The sequence below is a fragment of the Ascaphus truei genome, chromosome 5, assembly GCF_040206685.1.
Source record: "Ascaphus truei isolate aAscTru1 chromosome 5, aAscTru1.hap1, whole genome shotgun sequence".
Lineage (NCBI taxonomy): Eukaryota > Metazoa > Chordata > Amphibia > Anura > Ascaphidae > Ascaphus > Ascaphus truei.
This window is the reverse complement of record NC_134487.1, coordinates 41,675,073-41,698,550: the sequence shown is the minus strand read 5'-3', so window position 1 is coordinate 41,698,550 and position 23,478 is coordinate 41,675,073. Positions and strand designations below refer to the sequence as shown.

The window sequence follows — 23,478 nt, the reverse complement described above, 5'->3', positions numbered from 1 at the left end:
AGTAGCACCTGTTGAAGGTAATATTAGTAATATATATTTTTTATTTTTAAGTTTGAAAATTAGGAGATATAAGAAAGGGTAATCTAAAAAATGTCTGAAATACTTGTACGCTGAGTGGTGGTGCCAAATATTTTCAGAAAGTTATATTGATAAGATTTTGTTTCCTCCTTTGTTTTAAATGACAACACATTTTGAGATGTTTATTAATGCAACAATTGTCTACATTTTTCCAGTATTTAAACTGAGTCGCCTTCATGTGTAGAATAAGTTCAAAAATAACAAATTACACGATCATGAACTTATTGACTGTGTGAAGTACTGTTCTTAGGTAGCAATATTGTTACACTATTCAGAGTAATTTATGCAAATAGTGTAAATGAAAGATGGGTGGTTTCAGATCTCTGGATCTGAACCACCTTAGCTTTGACCGATTGACATCCTGAAGTTACAGGAAAAATATTTTCATTGTGAGTTGTCTAAAATTAAAATAATAATAATAATAATATATTTCTCCTAAGAATAATAGCAAATGTAAGTAATGAATACACCCTTTCATGGTTAAATGTGGTTACAAAAGAATAGCACTCTTTCAGAGCCACTAAAGTAATTTATTTGCCAAATTGACAAAGTAGCCCCATAAAGCAAGTTCTATTTGAGATGCATTAAATACTTGGCTATAGTATAGTGCGGTTTGTGGACAATCCCAAGAATATCTATAAATAGGTGGATGAGATTGTTGAAATTAAAAATCAGCCCACACAAACGTTTCTTCCCTTTTAAAAGATGGGAATTGTTGCAATTAAAAATGTAGTCGTAAAACAAAAGTTTTTCTTTTGTAAACTACTGTTTATGTATATAATATATGTATATTAATCTAACATTCTCAAATTAATAGGGTCCTGTATAGTTATGAAATAATGTCATGTTTCCTATTGATTAAAAAATGTCCTAAATATACAAATGTTCCCATTTTTTCAGGAGTAACAACAGCAGCACCTGTTGAAGGTAATATTAGTAATATATATTTTTTATTTTTAAGTTTGAAAATTAGGAGATATAAGAAAGGGTAATCTAAAAAATGTCTGAAACACTTGTTCGCTGAGTGGTGGTGCCAAATATCTTCAGAAAGTTATATTGAAAAGATTTTTTTTCTCCTTTCTTTTAAATGACAACACATTTTGAGATGTTTATTAATGCAACAATTGTCTACATTTTTCCAGTATTTAAACTGAGTCGCCTTCATGTGTAGAATAAGTTAAAAAATCACAGATTACATGATTATGTACTTATTGACTGTGTGAAGTACTGTTCTTAGGTAGCAATATTGTTACACTATTCAGAGTAATTTATGCAAATAGTGTAAATGAAAGATGGGTGGTTTCAGATCTCTGGATCTGAACCACCTTAGCTTTGACCGATTGACATGCTGGAGTTACAGGGAAAATATTTTCATTGTGAGTTGTCTAAAATGAAAATAATAATAATAATATATTTCTCCTAAGAATAATAGCAAATGTAAGTAAGGAATACACCCTTTCATGCTAAATGTGGTTACAAAAGAATAGCACACTTTCAGAGCCACTAAAGTAATTTATTTGCCAAATTGACAAAGTAGCCCCATAAAGCAAGTTCTATTTGAGATGCATTAAATACTTGGCTATAGTATAGTGCGGTTTGTGGACTATCCCAAGAATATCTATAAATAGGTGGACGAGATTGTTGAAATTAAAAATAAGCCCACACAAAAGTTTCTTCCCTTTTAAAAGATGGGAATTGTTGCAATTAAAAATGCAGTCGTAAAACAAACGTTTTTCTTTTGTAAACTACTGTTTATGTATATAATATATGTATATTAATCTAACATTCTCATATTAATAGGGTCCTGTATAGTTATGAAATAATGTAATGTTTCCTATTGATTAAAAAATGTCCTAAATATACAAATGTTCCCATTTTTTCAGGAGTAACAACAGTAGCACCTGTTGAAGGTAATATTAGTGATATATATTTTTTATTTTTAAGTTTGAAAATTAGGAGATATAAGAAAGGGTAATCTAAAAAATGTCTGAAACACTTGTTCGCTGAGTGGTGGTGCCAAATATCTTCAGAAAGTTATATTGAAAAGATTTTTTTTCTCCTTTCTTTTAAATGACAACACATTTTGAGACGTTTATTAATGCAACAATTGTCTACATTTTTCCAGTATTTAAACTGAGTCGCCTTCATGTGTAGAATAAGTTAAAAAATCACAGATTACATGATTATGTACTTATTGACTGTGTGAAGTACTGTTCTTAGGTAGCAATATTGTTACACTATTCAGAGTAATTTATGCAAATAGTGTAAATGAAAGATGGGTGGTTTCAGATCTCTGGATCTGAACCACCTTAGCTTTGACCGATTGACATGCTGGAGTTACAGGGAAAATATTTTCATTGTGAGTTGTCTAAAATTAAAATAATAATAATAATATATTTCTCCTAAGAATAATAGCAAATGTAAGTAAGGAATACACCCTTTCATGCTAAATGTGGTTACAAAAGAATAGCACACTTTCAGAGCCACTAATGTAATTTATTTGCCAAATTGACAAAGTAGCCCCATAAAGCAAGTTCTATTTCAGATGCATTAAATACTTGGCTATAGTATAGTGCGGTTTGTGGACTATCCCAAGAATATCTATAAATAGGTGGACGAGATTGTTGAAATTAAAAATAAGCCCACACAAAAGTTTCTTCCCTTTTAAAAGATGGGAATTGTTGCAATTAAAAATGCAGTCGTAAAACAAAAGTTTTTCTTTTGTAAACTACTGTTTATGTATATAATATATGTATATTAATCTAACATTCTCATATTAATAGGGTCCTGTATAGTTATGAAATAATGTAATGTTTCCTATTGATTAAAAAATGTCCTAAATATACAAATGTTCCCATTTTTTCAGGAGTAACAACAGTAGCACCTGTTGAAGGTAATATTAGTGATATATATTTTTTATTTTTAAGTTTGAAAATTAGGAGATATAAGAAAGGGTAATCTAAAAAATGTCTGAATCACTTGTTCGCTGAGTGGTGGTGCCAAATATCTTCAGAAAGTTATATTGAAAAGATTTTTTTTCTCGTTTGTTTTAAATGACAACACATTTTGAGATGTTTATTAATGCAACAATTGTCTACATTTTTCCAGTATTTAAACTGAGTCGCCTTCATGTGTAGAATAAGTTCAAAAATAACAAATTACACGATCATGAACTTATTGACTGTGTGAAGTACTGTTCTTAGGTAGCAATATTGTTACACTATTCAGAGTAATTTATGCAAATAGTGTAAATGAAAGATGGGTGGTTTCAGATCTCTGGATCTGAATCACCTTAGCTTTGACCGATTGACATGCTGAAGTTACAGGGAAAATATGTTCATTGTGAGTTGTCTAAAATTAAAATAATAATAATAATATATTTCTCCTAAGAATAATAGCAAATGTAAGTAATGAATACACCCTTTCATGGTTAAATGTGGTTACAAAAGAATAGCACACTTTCAGAGCCACTAAAGTAATTTATTTGCCAAATTGACAAAGTAGCCCCATAAAGCAAGTTCTATTTGAGATGCATTAAATACTTGGCTATAGTATAGTTCGGTTTGTGGACAATCCCAAGAATATCTATTTATTTATTTATTTATTTATTTATAAAATATTTTACCAGGAAGTAATACATTGAGAGTTACCTCTCGTTTTCAAGCATGTCCTGGGCACAGAGTAAAACAAATAATACATGGTTACAAATACAGTTACATAAATGAACAAGGTATACATTTATATACAAGACATTGCATGCACAGTTAAAGAAAATATATATTATGAGCGTATGAAACAGTTACAGACCAGATTAAAGTGTGAGACAGCCCTAGATTTGAAAGAACTTAAGCTGGTGGTGGATATGAGAGTCTCTGGTAGGTTGTTCCAGTTTTGGGGTGCACGGAAGGAGAAGGAGGAACGTCCGGATACTTTGTTGAGTCTTGGGACCATGAATAGTCTTTTGGAGTCTGATCTCAGGTGATAGGTACTGCATGTGGTAGGGGTGAGGAGCTTGTTCAGGTAGCTGGGTAGCTTGCCCAGAAAGTATTTGAGGGTGAGACAGGAAAGGTGAACTTTGCGCCTAGACTCTAGTGATGACCAATCTAGTTCTTTGAGCATTTCGCAGTGATGTGTGTTGTAGTTGCATTGGAGAACAAAACGACAAATTGAATTGTAGAGGGTGTCAAGTTTGCTAAGGTGGGTTTGAGGAGCCGAGCCATATACTATGTCTCCATAGTCAATAATTGGCATTAGCATCTGCTGTGCAATACGCTTTCTGACCAGGAGACTTAGGGAGGATTTGTTCCTGTAAAGTACCCCTAGTTTGGCATAGGTCTTGGTTGTCAGGGTATCAATGTGCATCCCGAATGTTAAGTGGGAGTCAAACCATAAGCCCAGGTATTTAAAACTAGTGACAGGTGTTAGGGTGGTTTTAGCGTTGGTTCTAATCAGGAGCTCAGTCACTGGAAGCTTTACAAATTTAGTCTTGGTCCCAAATACCATTGTTACAGTCTTGTCAGTGTTTAAAAACAGTTTAAATAGGTGGATGAGATTGTTGAAATTAAAAATCAGCCCACACAAACGTTTCTTCCCTTTTAAAAGATGGGAATTGTTGCAATTAAAAATGTAGTCGTAAAACAAAAGTTTTTCTTTTGTAAACTACTGTTTATGTATATAATATATGTATATTAATCTAACATTCTCAAATTAATAGGGTCCTGTATAGTTATGAAATAATGTCATGTTTCCTATTGATTAAAAAATGTCCTAAATATACAAATGTTCCCATTTTTTCAGGAGTAACAACAGCAGCACCTGCTGAAGGTAATATTAGTAATATATATTTTTTATTTTTAAGTTTGAAAATTAGGAGATATAAGAAAGGGTAATCTAAAAAATGTCTGAAACACTTGTTCGCTGAGTGGTGGTGCCAAATATCTTCAGAAAGTTATATTGAAAAGATTTTTTTTCTCCTTTCTTTTAAATGACAACACATTTTGAGATGTTTATTAATGCAACAATTGTCTACATTTTTCCAGTATTTAAACTGAGTCGCCTTCATGTGTAGAATAAGTTAAAAAATCACAGATTACATGATTATGTACTTATTGACTGTGTGAAGTACTGTTCTTAGGTAGCAATATTGTTACACTATTCAGAGTAATTTATGCAAATAGTGTAAATGAAAGATGGGTGGTTTCAGATCTCTGGATCTGAATCACCTTAGCTTTGACCGATTGACATCCTGAAGTTACAGGGAAAATATTTTCATTGTGAGTTGTCTAAAATTAAAATAATAATAATAATAATAATATATTTCTCCTAAGAATAATAGCAAATGTAAGTAAGGAAAACAACCTTTCATGGTTAAATGTGGTTACAAAAGAATAGCACACTTTCAGAGCCACTAAAGTAATTTATTTGCCAAATTGACAAAGTAGCCCCATAAAGCAAGTTCTATTTGAGATGCATTAAATACTTGGCTATAGTATAGTGCGGTTTGTGGACTATCCCAAGAATATCTATAAATAGGTGGACGAGATTGTTGAAATTAAAAATAAGCCCACACAAAAGTTTCTTCCCTTTTAAAAGATGGGAATTGTTGCAATTAAAAATGCAGTCGTAAAACAAACGTTTTTCTTTTGTAAACTACTGTTTATGTATATAATATATGTATATTAATCTAACATTCTCATATTAATAGGGTCCTGTATAGTTATGAAATAATGTAATGTTTCCTATTGATTAAAAAATGTCCTAAATATACAAATGTTCCCATTTTTTCAGGAGTAACAACAGTAGCACCTGTTGAAGGTAATATTAGTGATATATATTTTTTATTTTTAAGTTTGAAAATTAGGAGATATAAGAAAGGGTAATCTAAAAAATGTCTGAAACACTTGTTCGCTGAGTGGTGGTGCCAAATATCTTCAGAAAGTTATATTGAAAAGATTTTTTTTCTCCTTTCTTTTAAATGACAACACATTTTGAGACGTTTATTAATGCAACAATTGTCTACATTTTTCCAGTATTTAAACTGAGTCGCCTTCATGTGTAGAATAAGTTCAAAAATAACAAATTACACCATCATGAACTTATTGACTGTGTGAAGTACTGTTCTTAGGTAGCAATATTGTTACGCTATTCAGAGTTATTTATGCAAATAGTGTAAATGAAAGATGGGTGGTTTCAGATCTCTGGATCTGAATCACCTTAGCTTTGACCAATTGACATCCTGAAGTTACAGGGAAAATATTTTCATTGTGAGTTGTCTAAAATTAAAATAATAATAATAATAATAATAATAATATATTTCTCCTAAGAATAATAGCAAATGTAAGTAAGGAATACACCCTTTAATGGTTAAAAGTGGTTACAAGAAAATAGCAAACTTTCAGAACCACTAAAGTAATGTATTTGCCAAATTGACAAAGTAGCCCCATAAAAGCAAGTTCTATTTGAGATGCATTAAATACTTGGCTATAGTACAATGCGGTTTGTGGACATCCCCAGAATATCTATAAATAGGTGGACGAGATTGTTGAAATTAAAAATCAGCCCACACAAAAGTTTCTTTGCTTTTAAAAGATGGGAATTGTTGCAATCAAAAATGTAGTCGTAAAACAAAAGTTTTTCTTTTGTAAACTACTGTTTATGTATATTATATATGTATATTAATCTAACATTCGCAAATTAATAGGGTCCTGTATAGTTATGAAATAATGTCATGTTTCCTATTGATTCTAAAATGTCCTAAATATAAAAAATGTTCCTATTTTTTCAGTAGTAACAGCAGCACCTGGTAAAGGTAATATTAGTTATATATTTTTTTATTTTTAAGTATGAAAATTAGAGTTATATAGGAAAGGGTAATCTAAAAAATGTCTGAAACACTTGTTTGCTAAGTGGTGGAGCCAAATAGCTTCAGAACTTTATCCTGATAAGAAAGTTTTTTCCTCCTTTGTTTTTAATGATAACACATTTTGAGATGTTTATTAAGGCAACAATAGTCTAAATAGTTCCAGTATTTAAACTGAGTCGCCTTCATGTGTAGAATAAGTTAAAAAATAACAAATTACATGATTATGTACTTATTGACTGTGTGAAGTACTGTCCTTAGGTAGCAATATGGTTACACTATTCAGAGTAATTTATGCAAATAGTGTAAATGAAAGATGGGTGGTTTCAGATCTCTGGATCTGAACCCACTTAGCTTTGACTGATCGATCCCCTGGAGTTACAGGGAAAATATTTGCATTGTGAGTTGTCTAAAATAATAATAATATATTTCTCTTAATAATAATTGGTAATGTCAGTAAGTAATACACCCTTTAATGGTTAAAAGTGGTTACAAGAGAATAGTATACTTTCAGAACCACTAAAGTCATGTATTTTCCAAATTGACAAAGTAGCCCCCTAAAAGTACGTTCTCTTTGAGATGCATTAAATAATGGGCTATAGTATAGCAAAGCTTGTGGACTATCCCCTGAATATGTATAAATAAGTGGATGAGATTGTTGAAATGAAAAATTAGCTTATCCAAAGGTTTCTTATTTTTTTAAAGTTGGGAATAGTTGCGATAAAAAATGTAGTAGTAAAACAGAAGTTTTTATTTTGTAAACTACTGTTTATTAATATTATATATGTATATTAATCTAACATTGTCAAATTAATAAAGTCCTGTTTTGTTATGAAATAATGTAATGTTTCCTATTGATTCTAAAATGTTCTAAATATACAAATGTTCTTATTTTTTTCAACAGGAACAACAGCACCTGGTGAAGGTAAGATTATTTATTAACCTTAACCTTGAGTGGCCTATTTATTATATCCATAATATCTAATAATTAGCGAATGAGATTGTCAAAACACATATAGTATTAGCCCATCTCAATGTTTCTTACTTGTAAAAGGTGGGCTTGAGAGTTGTAATATGTATGGTATTACACACAAGTTTTTCTTTGTAAATTACAGTTTATGCAAGGATAACCTTAATTTCTTAAATTAATAACATACAGTTTACATCTTAAATTATTTAATATATCCCATTGATTCTAAAAGATTTCCTATTTATTAAAATCTGCCAACAAAACTTGGACAAGGTAATTTTTTAAATAAACATAGTAATAGTGATAGGAATAATATAAGAAGGGACAACCTCAAACTCGTCATATTATCTTTGATTGAATACCAGCCATTCTCTTCCAGTTGGGTTAACACCAATAGGTTATCTGTTGTTTTAAATTCTAGTCATATACAGTATACCACCATCTGATTTATGTCTATTCTCTTCAAGCATACCACTCAATCAATTCCAGTTTGCATAGAGATGTCGTTTTAATTATTTTAAGTTTTTCATTTATTATTTTACTTACACTTTTTTAACACTTATTTAAAGCATTTTGTATGTGTAGCCATGTATCCCCCTGGCTACTAATCTACCCTACCTAACACCTAAACCCTAGTACCAGTGCAGGCAGTGGTAGGTTCATATCTATGCCCTTGCAGCTGCAGCAGTAAACAAATCCCTTGAGTGACAGGGGGGTGGGTCTAAGGCCTGTGTACTGCTCCATCAGGGGCTCAGACCAGGACCCTCCACTGGGTAAAAAGGGCTGCAGATCCAATTTTAGAGAGTTCTCCATCCTCAGGGAAGAGAGAGATCCCTCCCGCAGCGGAGTTGGAACACCTACCCAATACTCCACCAGGGAGCATGGGAGTCAGGGATAGACTTTTGGTGCTTCAAGCCCTGCGGTTTGAGTCAAATGACCAGAAGAAAGGCATTTTTGATGTCTACGGCTGTCCTCAATAAAAAAACATTTGCTGCGTTTATACTCCTGCCTATGAATGACTGCAGTTTATCGGGGAAGTGCAAGATAGTTTTTCTGCAGGGACTGCACCCAGCACTGATGGGGCCTGCTGGGAATGGAGGCTCTGAACCCAGAACGAGATGAGTGCTCTATATCCAAAAGCTTGTCCTGTCTTCCCCACTACCATTGGTGTACACTCAGTAATCCTGTAAGCCTCATGGGGTACAGCACAATGAGAGTACAGGTAGCAGTGAAATTTCCCAGAAAGTGGGGGAGCACCTGTTACATTTGGAGGCGCAGCTGAGATTATAATCAGGACAGGCTTTTGCAGTAAGAGAAAGGAGCTACTCTCCTGTTATGGCAAATTAGAGGGCCCATGGTTGTAGTTTCCATAGGGGACCTTTTGGGATCTTGAGGACCGGATTTCCTGCTAGATGGAGCTACAATGTATATTGATTTATTTATAAAAAATGTTTTACCAGGAAGTAATACATTGACAGTTATCTCTCATTTTCAAGTATGTCCTGGGCACAGAGTTATAAAAAAAATACATGGTTACAGTAAAAGAACAGGGTTATACAGTGAATTCACAGACATTTCATGGACAGATACAGTTGGAAAATTGGGTACAGGGGATAAAGGGCTTGTGAGTTTCATATTAAAATAGAGCAGCTTTAACATCACCAAACATCAGTGAACGGCATTGAATGGCAGCAAACGGCTCATACCCTTTGGCTGCTCTTTGGCTGCCCCAAAGTCTGTCCGCCTTTGCGGCAATGCAGATGTACACTGGGGTGGTTGAGATTGAATCTGTTCCAGCTGTGAACAAAAAGTTATTTGTGTCCTCTTGGCTCATTAACATTCCAGTGGGTGGGGTTGACGTTCCACAAAGTACAAGCACATGTTAACCCTTAGGACACTGGTCCTGTGCAGAGGGGAACAGTTCTTGGGAGCCTCATCAGGCTGTCTGCCTTTGGGGCAACGCAGATGTACACTGGGGTGGTTGAGATTGAATCTATTGCAGCTGTGAACAAAAAGTTTTTTGTTTCCTCTTGGCTCATTAACATTCCAGTGGGTGGGTTTGATGTTCCACAAAGTACAAGCACATGTTAACACTTACATGCTGGTCTTGTGCAGAGGGACCCCTTCTCTAAGTAAGTAGGCAGGCATCCAAGGAGGGGCTCCTGATGGTCAAGAGACCAAGACTTCCATTTGAGGAGCTGCAGCTATACTATGGCAGCCTCCACAGAGGGGCTACTGTGCGGTTCTAAGTACTAATAAGTGGTATGGGGGTAGTGTCCCAAGGGCTACAACCAAGGGTACTGCAGCCTGCACCATGCCATCCTAAGGACTGATGTGTAGGGTCCCTGGAGGTGGTGTTTTGGGATCCTGTGGACCAAGAAACTTCGGAAGGGGACTATAGCATCACGTCCAAATGGAGGTTGTTCAAAGTATGTTGGGTAGTGTCCGAGGAAGGGCGCTTGACCTCAGGCAGCCTAGACCTCCGTTTGAGTAACTACATTGAATACTAAAGTGGTCCCCAGCGCAGGGAGCCGCAGTGTGCTATATCTGGACTGTCCACGTATGTAGTGTCCTAGGGGACACTTGCCCAGCAAGGGACAACCTTCCTCACCAGAGTAGCTACAGCACGTGAAAGAGCAGTTCCCGACAATAATGGGAGGGCTGCGTGTCGAAGTTTGCAAGATGCAAGCTTTTCTGTTGCAAAATTGTGCAGGGCATGGCGCGAAGCAAAGTCGTGCCCTGAAATGTTCTTTGTTCAGTGCAAAAACTGAAGTCGCGCCCATGTTCTTTGTGCCTGTACTTCTGGATCCACCAGGGGAAAGGGGCCGTGTGAAGGATTTTTGCGAGACGTCGGAGGTGCCTGCTCCCGGCCTATGTTTTATGATTTTATTTTAGCATTTACATGCCTTTTTTGAGGTATTTGTTTCCATATTGAGTGAATTGTTCATGCATTTCTAGTTGTAGGATATTTTCAAGAAAGTAAAATAAAATAATTTAAAAATTAATTGAATAAAACTATTAAAGAGATCATAGAAACATTTACTAAATTATACCAGTGAGCTATCCATGTGAATACAACTTTACATTTCAACAAATACGTGGTCTCTTTAGTAATATGTCTTTTTTCTTCTTTTTGCTGATGTCTGCTAAAAATGTATCATTATTGTACAAGGTTTTTTTAAATATTTAAGAAAGATGATTACTCAGAGTAAATTACACCAAGTCAGACTTCACAGAGATGTCTGATGCACACAAAATGGATCAACTATGATCACAAATCCACAACACAGCATGTACTTTTCGTACTTCCTAATTTGTGCTGTAACCACCCTCAATACACACTGTGTTGCACATGGGAGATAAAGACTTTGACACTTTGATGTTCCCCCGTTCTAACAAGGCACTGGCGTCCATGTACCAAAACAATTTTATAGCGTAAAACTGGGGCCAAGAGTTATTTTGTCTTAAATAACTTTGCATACAGGTACTTTTTCTTGGTTCCACGCTCCAATTTTTCCCTGCGTGAACCATATTGTGAGGACAAAAAACCGTCTCAGTCTCTACCCATTAATTTTAAGGCATTTGTAATCAAAGATAAGGATTTTATTTTCCTTTTGCACCAGTATGGCACCAATCTATCCGTCGGCATACTTTGATAAACTTGTTACAGTTTCTAAATAAATATTTCTCATTTTGCTGCAGCCACAACTACGGAATATGTATCTCCTGGTAAGATATTGCTATTATTATTATCATTATTATTATTTATAAAAATAATATTAAGTTAAGATGGTATTCATTATTAGAATTCTGCCTTAAATTTAATAACACTTTAAATAAGTGTTATTAGAATTAGCAGGAAACATTTTTTTTCCACAAAAAAATATTGCTGTGAAATGCAATTTTTACCCACAAAAAAGTTGTTTTTGAACATTAAAAATGAGGAGTTCTGCAATAAATGATTATAAAGAGTCAGAAAGTTTTGCAATTGCATATTACAGCCCATTTTCAGAGTCTCCCTGTTGGCAAACGTGCAGAAAAAAATCACTATAGAGTTGAAATCAGTATTTTTGCACATATACTCCTGAGGATCCTGATTTTTCAAGCAGCGCAATTGTTTCATTTTTAATTGTATCGTTCCCACGAACATGTGATATATTATATTGTGTTAATGGCAGAGTGGTAGGGATGTGAGAATTTTCTGTGGAAGTTCATGAACCAGGCAGGATTAGCTTATTTTGGTTTTAAAAACAGCAAACTTTTCAAACGTTAAAAAGTAAATGTCTTCTGCAAATTCATCACAATTTCTATACATTTTGTTTAATCCGCCCATCATATTTCTAGACACACACACACACACAAACACACTTTCAAAAGAGGAGAGTTGGGAAGGTGGCGTGGTGGAGTAGGTGATGGTACTGAGTTTGGTGAAGATCCTGATAGTGAGCAATGGTAGAAGAGGCAAGAAGCAGCAGTACTGTCAGTTACGTCCCCCACTGAACAACCCCTTTGGTATGGTCACATTTTAGGGCGTTAGATAAGATTAACAGTCTTCCTCCTTGAACAGCCGCATCCATGTCATCATCACATTCACCAGCACCACCACCAACACAGCAGCAAGAAGGCCAGAGATTATTATGACATGGACTGTCTGTAGTAGCTTGGACTGAGCGTGGACGACATCATTTATTGATTTAATACTTCAGATCATGTTTTACTATGTATTCTGTGGGAATATTGCTAATGATTCTGAATGCATGGTAGAGGCAAGGGGATTCATCCCAGAATTCAGATAATTTGACATCGTCCCACAGAATATGAACAATAGAGGGACATATTGGAGAGGGACACACAGAGAATCAGCAGCAGCAGCAACAGCATCCGTCGTCATCATTCTTGTGATCATGGACTCCTCTTGCCACTCTACTTTAAATGAGTCTATTACAGACAGATATTTAGTTGGGTTAATTGGAATCCTTTTAACTATCAGATGACACTGACACAGAGAAATGAGACACATTGATATGGTGTATTTTGTACCTGCAATGTTACAGTATGTGTAGTTAACAAGATAATAATGATCTTATCATTTATTTCAATATCTAACACCTCGACACGGCTCTGACACTGACAGGGTATAAAGAAGTGGCTCAACTATTTTCCTGCAGTTGCTACTGATTCTCCATCTATAGTACCCATCTCACCTCTGACCCTATATTGCACGTTTAGTTAATGGTATCTGTCAGTTTTAGGCTCTCATTCATTCTCAGTCACAAAATATGCATATGGGCCATTATAAAGAAATCCATTTTGTCATAGACATAATAATGCTAAGTGGTATTGGAAGATGGTGTTGGTACCAGTTGTACGGTAGCACTAGTTAACGCAAAATCTCAGGCTATGACTCTTAGTCTGTTGCATGTATGTTATTTATACATATACCTGTATTCTTAGTATTCATATCGTGGTCCTAATTTACATGTCAGATAATGGTGTTGGTGTGTAGAAAGGTGGCACTAAGCTCTAAGTCTTTGATTCTCTTTCTCATTCCCAGTCAAGTCAAATGAATACAGTATTTATGTTATACATACTGTATATTCCATAAATCTCAACATTCACATCATAGTCACAATTGGCACAGGTACTTGTACTAGTGGTAGAACAGAGGCCCTGAGCTCTAAGTCCTGATCCTTTTTCTCAGTCACAGTCAACTCCCATGTACGTACAGTATGTATGTTATACATATATTCTACTGCATATTGTACATTCTATATAATCCGAAGCTGGCGTTTGGGCTGTTTTCTTCCACAAAATCCTCAAAGTCTGTAGGGATATTTACCAGAAAACATCCCAAATGGTCGCTTTGGACTACGTACAATGTACCCCATATCAATCACATGATCATCCCATTTAGGCTGGGGCTCGTGCTGCTTAAAATGTTGAATGATAATGATTCCTTTGTGGCCCAGTACCTACCCTTATGTTGTTTGATCTGCTACTGTATGTACTGTTTACAATAGCACTGACGGTAGTAGCACACTTTCCTGATCTTCTCCCTAGCCACTTTCTGCCACCACCAATACCACCTACTTGCTTGTTCCACTCTCCTTCTTTGCAAAGGCAATTATACATATTTTGTGCCATACTGTGTACAGTACATAAAGTACATACACAGAGCTCACCCACCATATGCACAATTGATTCCACCCAATTTGCAGTTGTAGGCTGCCCCCCATCTCAGGCAGCGGCATCAAGGAGCAAGCAAATAGGCCAGGACAGTTTCACTTACTTTGTGAAACATAACAGCACCCATAGGGTAGGAATAAAAATATAATATTATGTTTACATTATAATAGTATTTGACTTGAATTATGACCAGCAACCAGTTGCTCACTGCAAACAGTTTGGCCATAGAGCGCTCTTACTTCCTACCCACACCAATACAGTTTGATTACCAATAGTCAAATGATGTGTTCCTGTGTGTTCGGACTCTATTAGTAGTCTTTGTAGAGAGCATCCACTTTTTATGCAAATGTTTAGTGCAGAATGAGTTGCTAAGAGTTTATGGTTTTTTTTTGCCAAATATTGGCAGATGAATTACTTTTTGTAAGCTGTAAAATATACAAGATCCGCACAGATTCTCTACTAATGACAATGTGATATTATCATTATTCTCTAGGGCCTGGTCCAGTTATGCCAGCATTGCCTACTCTGGGTAATAACCGATGGATATTTTCTCAACAGAAATACTTTGTTTCTCTCTTCCTTGTTGTTTTACAATGAATTTCAGTTATGGTCTGTTTGGCAACTTTTCTAACATACTATACCTTTTCTTATTCCTTATTTGCACACTAAATTATCCAAATACTTTTCCTTTTATTGTATTTGTTCTCATCATGTATTGTTTATCGCTTAACTATATTAAAATGTAGCACTTACAAATCACACATATACATATATATATATATATAAGAATATAAGTTGTTTATTTTAAAAAGTCCTTAATTCCCAGCAACAAATTAGAATATAGTTTGCAGAACGCTTAACTAACAATACATTTTAACAGGCATGATTATTAAAACTAAAATCCTTTACATTGGTGCTTGTTGAATAGTCTGGGAAGCCACCTCTCTCCGTGTAAGTGAAGTCTGAGCTGTTCCAAATGATTCAGGCTCATAGTTTTTACAGGCATGGGAAAGCAGCTTCCCAACATATTACATAGGGGCCACTAAAAGGAATCTAAATATGCAGCCAAAGCATTTCAGTCATCAAATTGACCATATAACATATATTGACTTTATTGGCAGATAAAGTCTATTTCACTCACGTATAGTTTTTAACAAGAAGAAAAATCCCAACTGTTAGCTATTGAAGAAACATGCCAGCCTACCAATGATGTACGTGCCTTAATACTTTTCCTAAACCTGATAAAGATCATTGTATATCATGCTACAGTATATGTGGGCATACCTGTCTCCTAACTGTACATTTCCAGAAGTAATACAGTATATTTGGAGCTCTGTTATTTAAGGCAGAGAAGCTTATACTATAGGTGCTAGATGGAATAAATCACAGTTGGGGATGCTTTATGATGCTTCTGGTTCATTTTTTGAGGACATTGCAAAATATAAGTGACTGCTTTGAAGAATAAAGAGATGCATAAAACCTAATCACACATTTTAAAAAAATGATTGTTTTTTTGTTTTGTTTTTCTTGGCATTCAGATTTATCAAAATTTACCACTCTACCTGGTAAGTGAACACGTATAGCTGCTGGATTTGAGAAGTTGTATGCCCCAGGTTAATGACCCCATGCATAACTTACTGCATGGAAGTGTAGAAAGACATGTAAAGCTTAACCCCAAATGGCAAACTTTTTTTTTTGTTTGTCTATAAGATATTTCCAAATTTACCTAACCTACTGTATGCAACCTGGTGAACAGTGAACATGTGCTTTGTTATTTGGGCTATGTCTGTAGCTCCAAAAAGGAATTGTTTGTTGTTAAATTCATGGGAGTTGCTCATTGAGCCATTCAGGGTTAAATGCAGCAATAAGACTTTATGAGGAGATAGTGGCTGTGTATGTCATAATGGAATGTATCAATGTTGCAATTGTTTTCTGCTAGATTTGAATTAAAAAAATTTTTTTTACATTAAATTCACATTTTTCCTGTAATCCAAAAACAAAGCCAAAGATTTTAGGCAAAAGCAGAACCAAAACATGAAAAAAGTAAAAAATAAAATAAAAATCGCTGGTGTAAGTGCACATCTCTAATTGAAATTGAAGATATGTTTTTTTTTTATGGTTACCGTATCAAGCTGCTTTGCTCAAATATTTGTGTCTGTGATTTGAGGAGTGTTTAAACATAGCAAAATGGGGAGTTAAGATGAAGTACTGTAGATGTACATATTTTAATGGGATTTGTCACTTTTGCAGTTGTTTTTCCCAAAAATGTTTATAATAAAAACTGTTTTACTTACCTGATTTGCATTCAATGACAGGAAGAGTTATAGTGTAGCCTAACTATAGCCTTTGTCCATGGTAACTTAGGTGTCACGTCCATCTTAAATCATATCTCAGGAATTTACTGAGGATTCATTCACTTTATAGCCTGTATTCAGTATTGTCCAAAAATGTTGCTTTGCCGCAATTTGTGGCTGGTCTGATATTTTTTCTGGAAAACATTTAATTAACATACGATGTGACTGAGTAAAATAAAAAACACCACATACATGGGGACTTCCTTATATTGTAGAAGTAAATAAATCTTGTTTACAAACTGTTGGTTTTGGTATTGGATCTTGGATATACATTAATAAAGTGAAATTTTATGTAACTAAATGTTTTCACTATATATATCCACATGTACTGTATATAGCATATAGCCTTGTGTTTGGTGGTGTGTATAAAGTCTATGTTTTCAATATACTTGAACTATTTATTTTAAACCCAGCTATCTTATCTCCCCCCTGCCTCCCCTTCCCCCGACAACCATTCCATGTTGTTTAGCCCAGTCAACACCCCCAACCAAATGATAATGAGCTTGGAACTCTGCTCACCTAAAGAGGGAAATACCACATGCATTTTCCCCCTGGACATGTCGGAAGCAGAAATTAGGTTTTGCACATTGGGCCGAGTCATAGAACTGATTGTTCCATGCCATGTGAGTTTAGGGGGGCTGGAATGTTGCCCTTTTCTGAACACACCCATCTCTGCTGTAAATGTTTGCTCAAAGTAGAGAGCAAGTGGAGCAGTGTACCTCATTTATCCTCACTCTGCTAGACTCATGGGATAAGCCAAGCCCACTTCCCATACACTGCATCATCAAAAATTTAAATACACCATACTAGGTTAACATACTGTAACTTCACTGATTTAAAGGAACGTTTATAGCTTTACAACAGTGCCAGGTCAGTACACACATAATGAGAAAGAAATTTGGGTGTGCATTTGTACCCTCTTAAGAATAGAACATATTTGAGATGACGGCTTCGACAGAAGTAGTCATTACAATTTCCCTCAGACTTACTCACCAGCCTTTTGGGCCAGATTGTTCATGCCTCATACTGTCAAAAAACTTTCCAATAATTCTGAGTATGGGAATTATTCCAGGGCCCTTAAAATGTCGCTAATATATTCAAAAGTTGAATGTTAGCCTCACACACCAAATGTACATGTATGTAGTGGAAATGTTTGCAGTTTTGAACCAGTTCCTCCTGTTCATGAGGTAGCACAAATGCTACATGTGTGAATCTATTGCACCCATTTCATTGTGCAGCCAAGCTATTTAGTAGTTAATGTGAGGTCATAATAGGCGGCCCTGTTGCTGAGAAAGTGTTTAATATTCACATTCTTTCATGGTTGTTACTTGCGAGAAACTTCAAAAAGTTGTGAAATTCCCTCCACGATAGCAATATTACGCTAAAAAGACCCAAACAATGAATAACTGAGCAGTCTCAGTAGTTAAACAAGCATTGAAATGCAATCATTCCTACGGTATCTGCTCAAGGCACTAGGGCAATGATACTGTGTACTCTACCTTATTATTAAATCCTCTTCAGAAAGACCATGAAGAGTTAGTCTGGAGATGTAAATCATTCTTGCCTTCTTTCCTTCCTCTAGCTACTTCTCCTCTCTTTCTCTGGCATGCATTATCTCTTCTTTCTCTGTTTGTTTAAGTGCCAATTGAAATCTCTTTTCCCTTTCTTTGTCTCTATCATTTTCTTTCTCACCTTTTCTCTAATGTAATTTCACTATCTTCCAATCTCTCCAATGCTCGCAAGAACGCTACAGAAATGAAAGTATGTGTTAAAAGGCACTGTGGGGTTTATAGTTAGACAACTTTGCAAGAGATTTCAACACACTAAGGGCCTCATGCAGAGAGCAACGCTATTTAAAATCTCGCCATTTTTCGGAGAAAATCGCGCAAAAAACAGCTGAAAATGGCGAGGTACGAAAAACGCGCCATTTTTTTTTCTATTTATAAATCTCGCCGCGCGGCTGGCGAGAACCTACATCTCGCCAGCTTTAAAAATTTCCAAATTCAGAAAGGCGCGAACGCCATCTAGCGGCTGTTTTCTTCAATTTGCTCCGCCAACTAAAGTTGACAAGAAGCAGGAGCACGCCAGCCATAGGGGGAAAAAAAAAAATGCGCGTTTTTTTTTTTCCCCTTTCAGCAGCGCGCATCTCTCACTTTTCAACTCGCCACACGCATTCATGCCAGAAATTGCGAATTTCGCCCATTTCTGCATATGGAGATAAAAACTCTCCATTAAATCTAGTTTTTCTTAAACTCTCCAATTATTTCTACTGCTGCTCTCTGCATAGGCCCCTTTGACGCATGCAAAAAATAGCTATTTATTTTTCACGTAATTTAACAATACTAGTAACACATTTATTTTGATCAATATTTGCATCTATCTAAAGGGTTTTTTTTTTCAATATCATTGACTAAGCCATGTTGTTGAGACTTCTCAGTAACGAATGTGCCTATTAAATACGGCAAATCTTTTTTTGTCCAAATTTATATAATTATTGATTTCTGACATTTTTTTTAATGGACATAAGAGTCAAAACATAAGTGTTACAATTAAAAAAGCCATATAAATAGCATTGCCACTTCCAGTTCAACTGTATCAACCTTGCTCGACGTAACTCCCGCTCTTGATTATATTGCACATTACTTTTATCACTGGCATTATCATAGACATTATTAATATTCTTTTTCATTCTTTTTTTATTATTTACATCACTCCATAAATAAGTTTGCTCCAGCAAGCCTGTTCTAAATAATTTCGCACCAAACCCGCTTTGTATGTTAATGACTTTATGAAATACTGCAAGCGTGATCCGTATGATACGATGAAATAACTTTTTAATGTATAATATTTCCATTATTTATTTCAGTTCAGAGCACTACTGGGAAAATAGAAGGTATGTAAACACGTACATTTCTACCGAGATTGTTTTTTTTGTTTGTTTTTTTTAAATGGGTGTATGTTTGGTTTCAAAAGCTTTACATGGTATTAAATGTCCAAAGTGCCCAGCAACACATATTTAGTATAAAGTCCACAACTTTATCTTAATTTGATTTGTTTGCATGACCATGTGAAGGGAATTCACAGCAGCAGTAACCAATGAGCAACACTGAGATGATGAGTACGTAAAGCAGTGCTAGAATTCTGCCTGAACATTACACCCCACCGGTAATAGTGACATTGTGACTACATGTACAGCCAAGTCCCTGCTGCCATAATGAGTGAAAAGCCAACACTTCCTTTCACAGATTATGTATTTTTGGAAAATATACTTCTTTCATTTACAATATTTAACGATACCAAAGATTAAATGAAAACCAGTGATAAAACTTGTTCAACTACAGATCTTTGCTAAATACAGTGCATACTTATCCGCTAATGAGAAACAAAAATGTATTCGCATCAATATTTGCATCTATCTAAAGAGTTTTCACAATTGTTTACTAAGCCATGTCGCTGAGACTTCTCTATAATGAATGTGCGTATTAAATAGGGCAAAGTTTTTTTTTGTCCATATTTATACACAGTAAACATCAATTTCTAGCTTAGAGGGGTGCAAACTTTTTTCCCTGCGCCCCCTGCCGGCGGTCACTTCACCCCCCGCACCACACAACACCCCCCCCCCACCACTGGCGTCGGCAACGTGACATCACATGACCTCGCGTTGTCATTTGACACCGCGTTGCCATGGTGACGCGTGTGGCGCCAAGGTAAGTAAAGGTTTACAGAGGCCCTGCAGCTCCCCCAGCACTTAATTTAAGCGCCTTCGGGAAGCGCGCGGGGCCTCTGTATAATGCGCGCCCCCCGCAGGCAGTCTCGCGCCCCCCAGTTTGCACACCGCTGTTCTAGCTTCTCTTAAATATGGGCGCAAGAGTCAAAACTTTAGTGTTACAGTAAAAAAGCCATACGAATAGCATTACCACTTTCAGTTCAACTGTATCAGCCTTGCTCGACTTAAACCCATATACAAGAACTTGATTATATTGCACATTACTTTTATCGCTGGTACACAGTAATCATAGACATTATTAATACACTTTTTTTCGATTATTTCCTTCACTCCACACACAAGTTTTCTCCTACAAGCCTGTTGTAAATAATCTCTCACTAAAAACAACTTTTCATGTTATAGAGGCAATCCAAGAGACACTTTAAAAATATATACAGTATATATATTTGTATATTAATATATACAGCCCTTGTTTACCTTTATTGAAAACTAATTACCTAAGCTGATGATCGATTAGTTCTCCCATGATCAATCAGCAAAGATCCTGCTTCCCAGGGTTCCCTAAATGGCTGCCTTTCCGTTTCAATCAATCCTTCAGTCATTGAAACTCCACAGCTACAATGTATTCTTATATTACTAAGGTAACATTATCTATTGTTACAGTTTGCGGCTCAAACTGCTGGGAACATTGGGACCAAATTATCACAAACAGGAAAGTGTTGCAAATATTTTGCACTGCTAGAGAAGTGTGTCAAACCCTGCTATAAAAATCAAAGGATGCTCAGCATATTTAAACTAATTAAAAATGGCATTAAGAGTTGAATTTAAAAAAAAATGTAAGAAGTATTATCTAATACTATAGCACTGATTAATTTAAAAACACATACATGTAGAATATTGTTTGAATTGCTCTTATAAAACTCTGCTTACGAGGTCAGCATGATATAATGAAACAATAATCTGCAGGTTGTGATTTTTTAATGTATAATATTTCCATTATTTATTTCAGTTTCGGGCACCACTGGAATAATAGGTCTGTATGACATATATATATCTATGATTGCTTTTTTTGTATATGGGTGTACAGTATGTTGAGTTTTTAAAAAGCTTTGAAATGGTGTTAAATGTTGAAAGTGGCCAGCAAGAAATATTTAATATAAAGTCCACAACTTTATCTTATTCTATTTATTTGCATGACCATGCAAAGGGAATTCACTGCATAAATAAGTTTGCTCCTGCCAGCCTGCTCTAAATAATTTGTCACCAAAGTAACCCTTTATATGTTAATGACTTTATAAAATACTGCAAACGTGATCCATATGATATGATTAAATAACAATCTGCAGGTTGTGACTTTTAAATGTATCAAATTTCCATTATTTATTTCAGTTACGTACACCACTGAGACAACAGAATGTAAGTAGACGTGTATATTTCGACCATGATTGTTTTTTGTAATGGTGTATATTCAGTTTCAAAAGCTTTAAAATGGTATTAAATGTCCATAGGTCCCCAGCAACACATATTTAGTATAAAGTCCACAACTTTATCTTATTTGATTTATTTGCATGACCATGGGAAGGGAATTCACTGCAGCAGTAACTAATGAGCAACACTGAGATGAGTGAGTGCGTAAGCAGGGCTGGAATTCTGCCTGAACATTACAGCTCGCTGGTTATAGTGACATTATGACTACGTGTATAGCCAAATCCATGCTGCCATAATGACCAAAAAGCCAACCTTTCCTTGCACAGATTATTTATCTTTGGATGAGATACTACTTTCATTTCCAATATTTATCGAGACCAAGGGGGTTATGCACAAAGCAGTGATAAGTGTTTTTAAGTGAGATACATGCTTTTTGGCGCAAATTATGGCGCAAATTTTTTAGCAATGACTGTGTTTTGATGATGAAAAGACTTTTAAGCGCGATACTGCACTGTTATCACTGCTTTGTGAATCGCGCTGCACGCAATATTGAGAAATAAAGGCATTTATCTCACTTAAAAACACTTATCACGGCTTTGTGCATAACCCCTTATGGCTTAAACAAAAACCAGCAGAAAAAACATGTTCAGCTACAGATTGTTTCTCGTTAGCTGATAAAGATAATAGTATATTAGTATTACTTATTCTATTAGTCAGTATATAAAGAAAAAGGTGCAAGAAGTCCAAAACCCTAAAGAAAAGAAAAAATATTTGATATCTAAACAATAATAAATAAAAGTAAGAAATGTGATATAAAAAACATGCCTCTATTCACACTTAGGGGGTTATGCACTAAGCCGTGCTAAGTGGGGTTTCTGGGTGCTATGCACAAAGCAATGATAAGTGCTTTTAAGTGAGATACATGCCTTTATAGCGTGATACTGCCTGTTGTGAGATTCACAAAGCAGTGATAACACTGCAGTATCGTGCTATAATGGCTTTTTATCCCACTTAAAAGCACTTATCACTGCTTTGTGAATCTCTTAGCAAACAGTAGCACGCTATAAAGGCATTTATCTCACTTAAAAGACTTATCAATGCTTTGTGAATCCCACAGCAGGCAGTATAACGCTATAATGGCTTTTTATCTTACTTAAAAACACTTATCACTGCTTAGTGCATAACCCCCTATGAACTGTATTTCATTCAAATTCCTAATTACTTTATAATCACTTTATGGATGGTCTTGTTGATTCCTAAATAATGTTCCAGGAATGGGGAAATAGTGTTCCGATATTGAGTTACCCTGAGTATTCCCCGGGTATTACCACAGTCATCAAACTCTAAAGTTCCAGAGCAATTACAGAAATAACTTGGGACTTCTCATTTTTAAGTTAGAGGAGAAGCTTATGGGTGCTAGATGTAAAGAATCGCAGCTGGTGTTTCTTTATGGTGAAACATGTTCATTTTTTAAGAATAGTCACAAACATAAATGACTATATTAACGTATAAAACCTGTCTTTTCTTGTCAGCTGAAATTACCGAACCTATTACAACTGCCCCACCTGGTAAGTAAACCCCAATAGCTGAAAGCTGCTGAATATTACCATTCATAATGGAATATGTATCAGGAAGAGCAATCTGCTCCAAAACAATATGGCAACATTTTTAATCTGAACCATTTGCGCTAGCGGTATATGAATGAACCGCATTTATTTTGCGTAAAACATTTGGTACAGATCTTCTAGAAGCAGAGGCTAACCCCACCCAAACCAGACAGATTTATGACAGTGGCACAGCCCCTCCCCCCCCCCCCCCACTCACAAACAAGTTAACAATACACCGAAGTAGTCCCGTGATTGTCCCACCCTTGAAG

The 23,478-nt window shown here is 35.5% G+C and overlaps 1 protein-coding gene across 1 annotated transcript in view; it reads left to right on the top strand.

The window, feature by feature from the left end:
• The window catches only part of LOC142494637 (integumentary mucin B.1-like), a 64,862-nt gene that overhangs the window by 26,130 nt on the left and 15,254 nt on the right, over positions 1-23,478 (top strand). Inside the window, exons 6-14 of the mRNA XM_075599070.1 lie at positions 6,863-6,886; positions 7,842-7,862; positions 11,610-11,636; positions 14,587-14,622; positions 15,632-15,658; positions 19,314-19,340; positions 21,184-21,207; positions 21,564-21,590; positions 23,135-23,170. Coding sequence (XP_075455185.1) covers positions 6,863-6,886; positions 7,842-7,862; positions 11,610-11,636; positions 14,587-14,622; positions 15,632-15,658; positions 19,314-19,340; positions 21,184-21,207; positions 21,564-21,590; positions 23,135-23,170 — 249 coding nt within the window. The remainder of the gene's footprint in view (positions 1-6,862; positions 6,887-7,841; positions 7,863-11,609; positions 11,637-14,586; positions 14,623-15,631; positions 15,659-19,313; positions 19,341-21,183; positions 21,208-21,563; positions 21,591-23,134; positions 23,171-23,478) is intronic.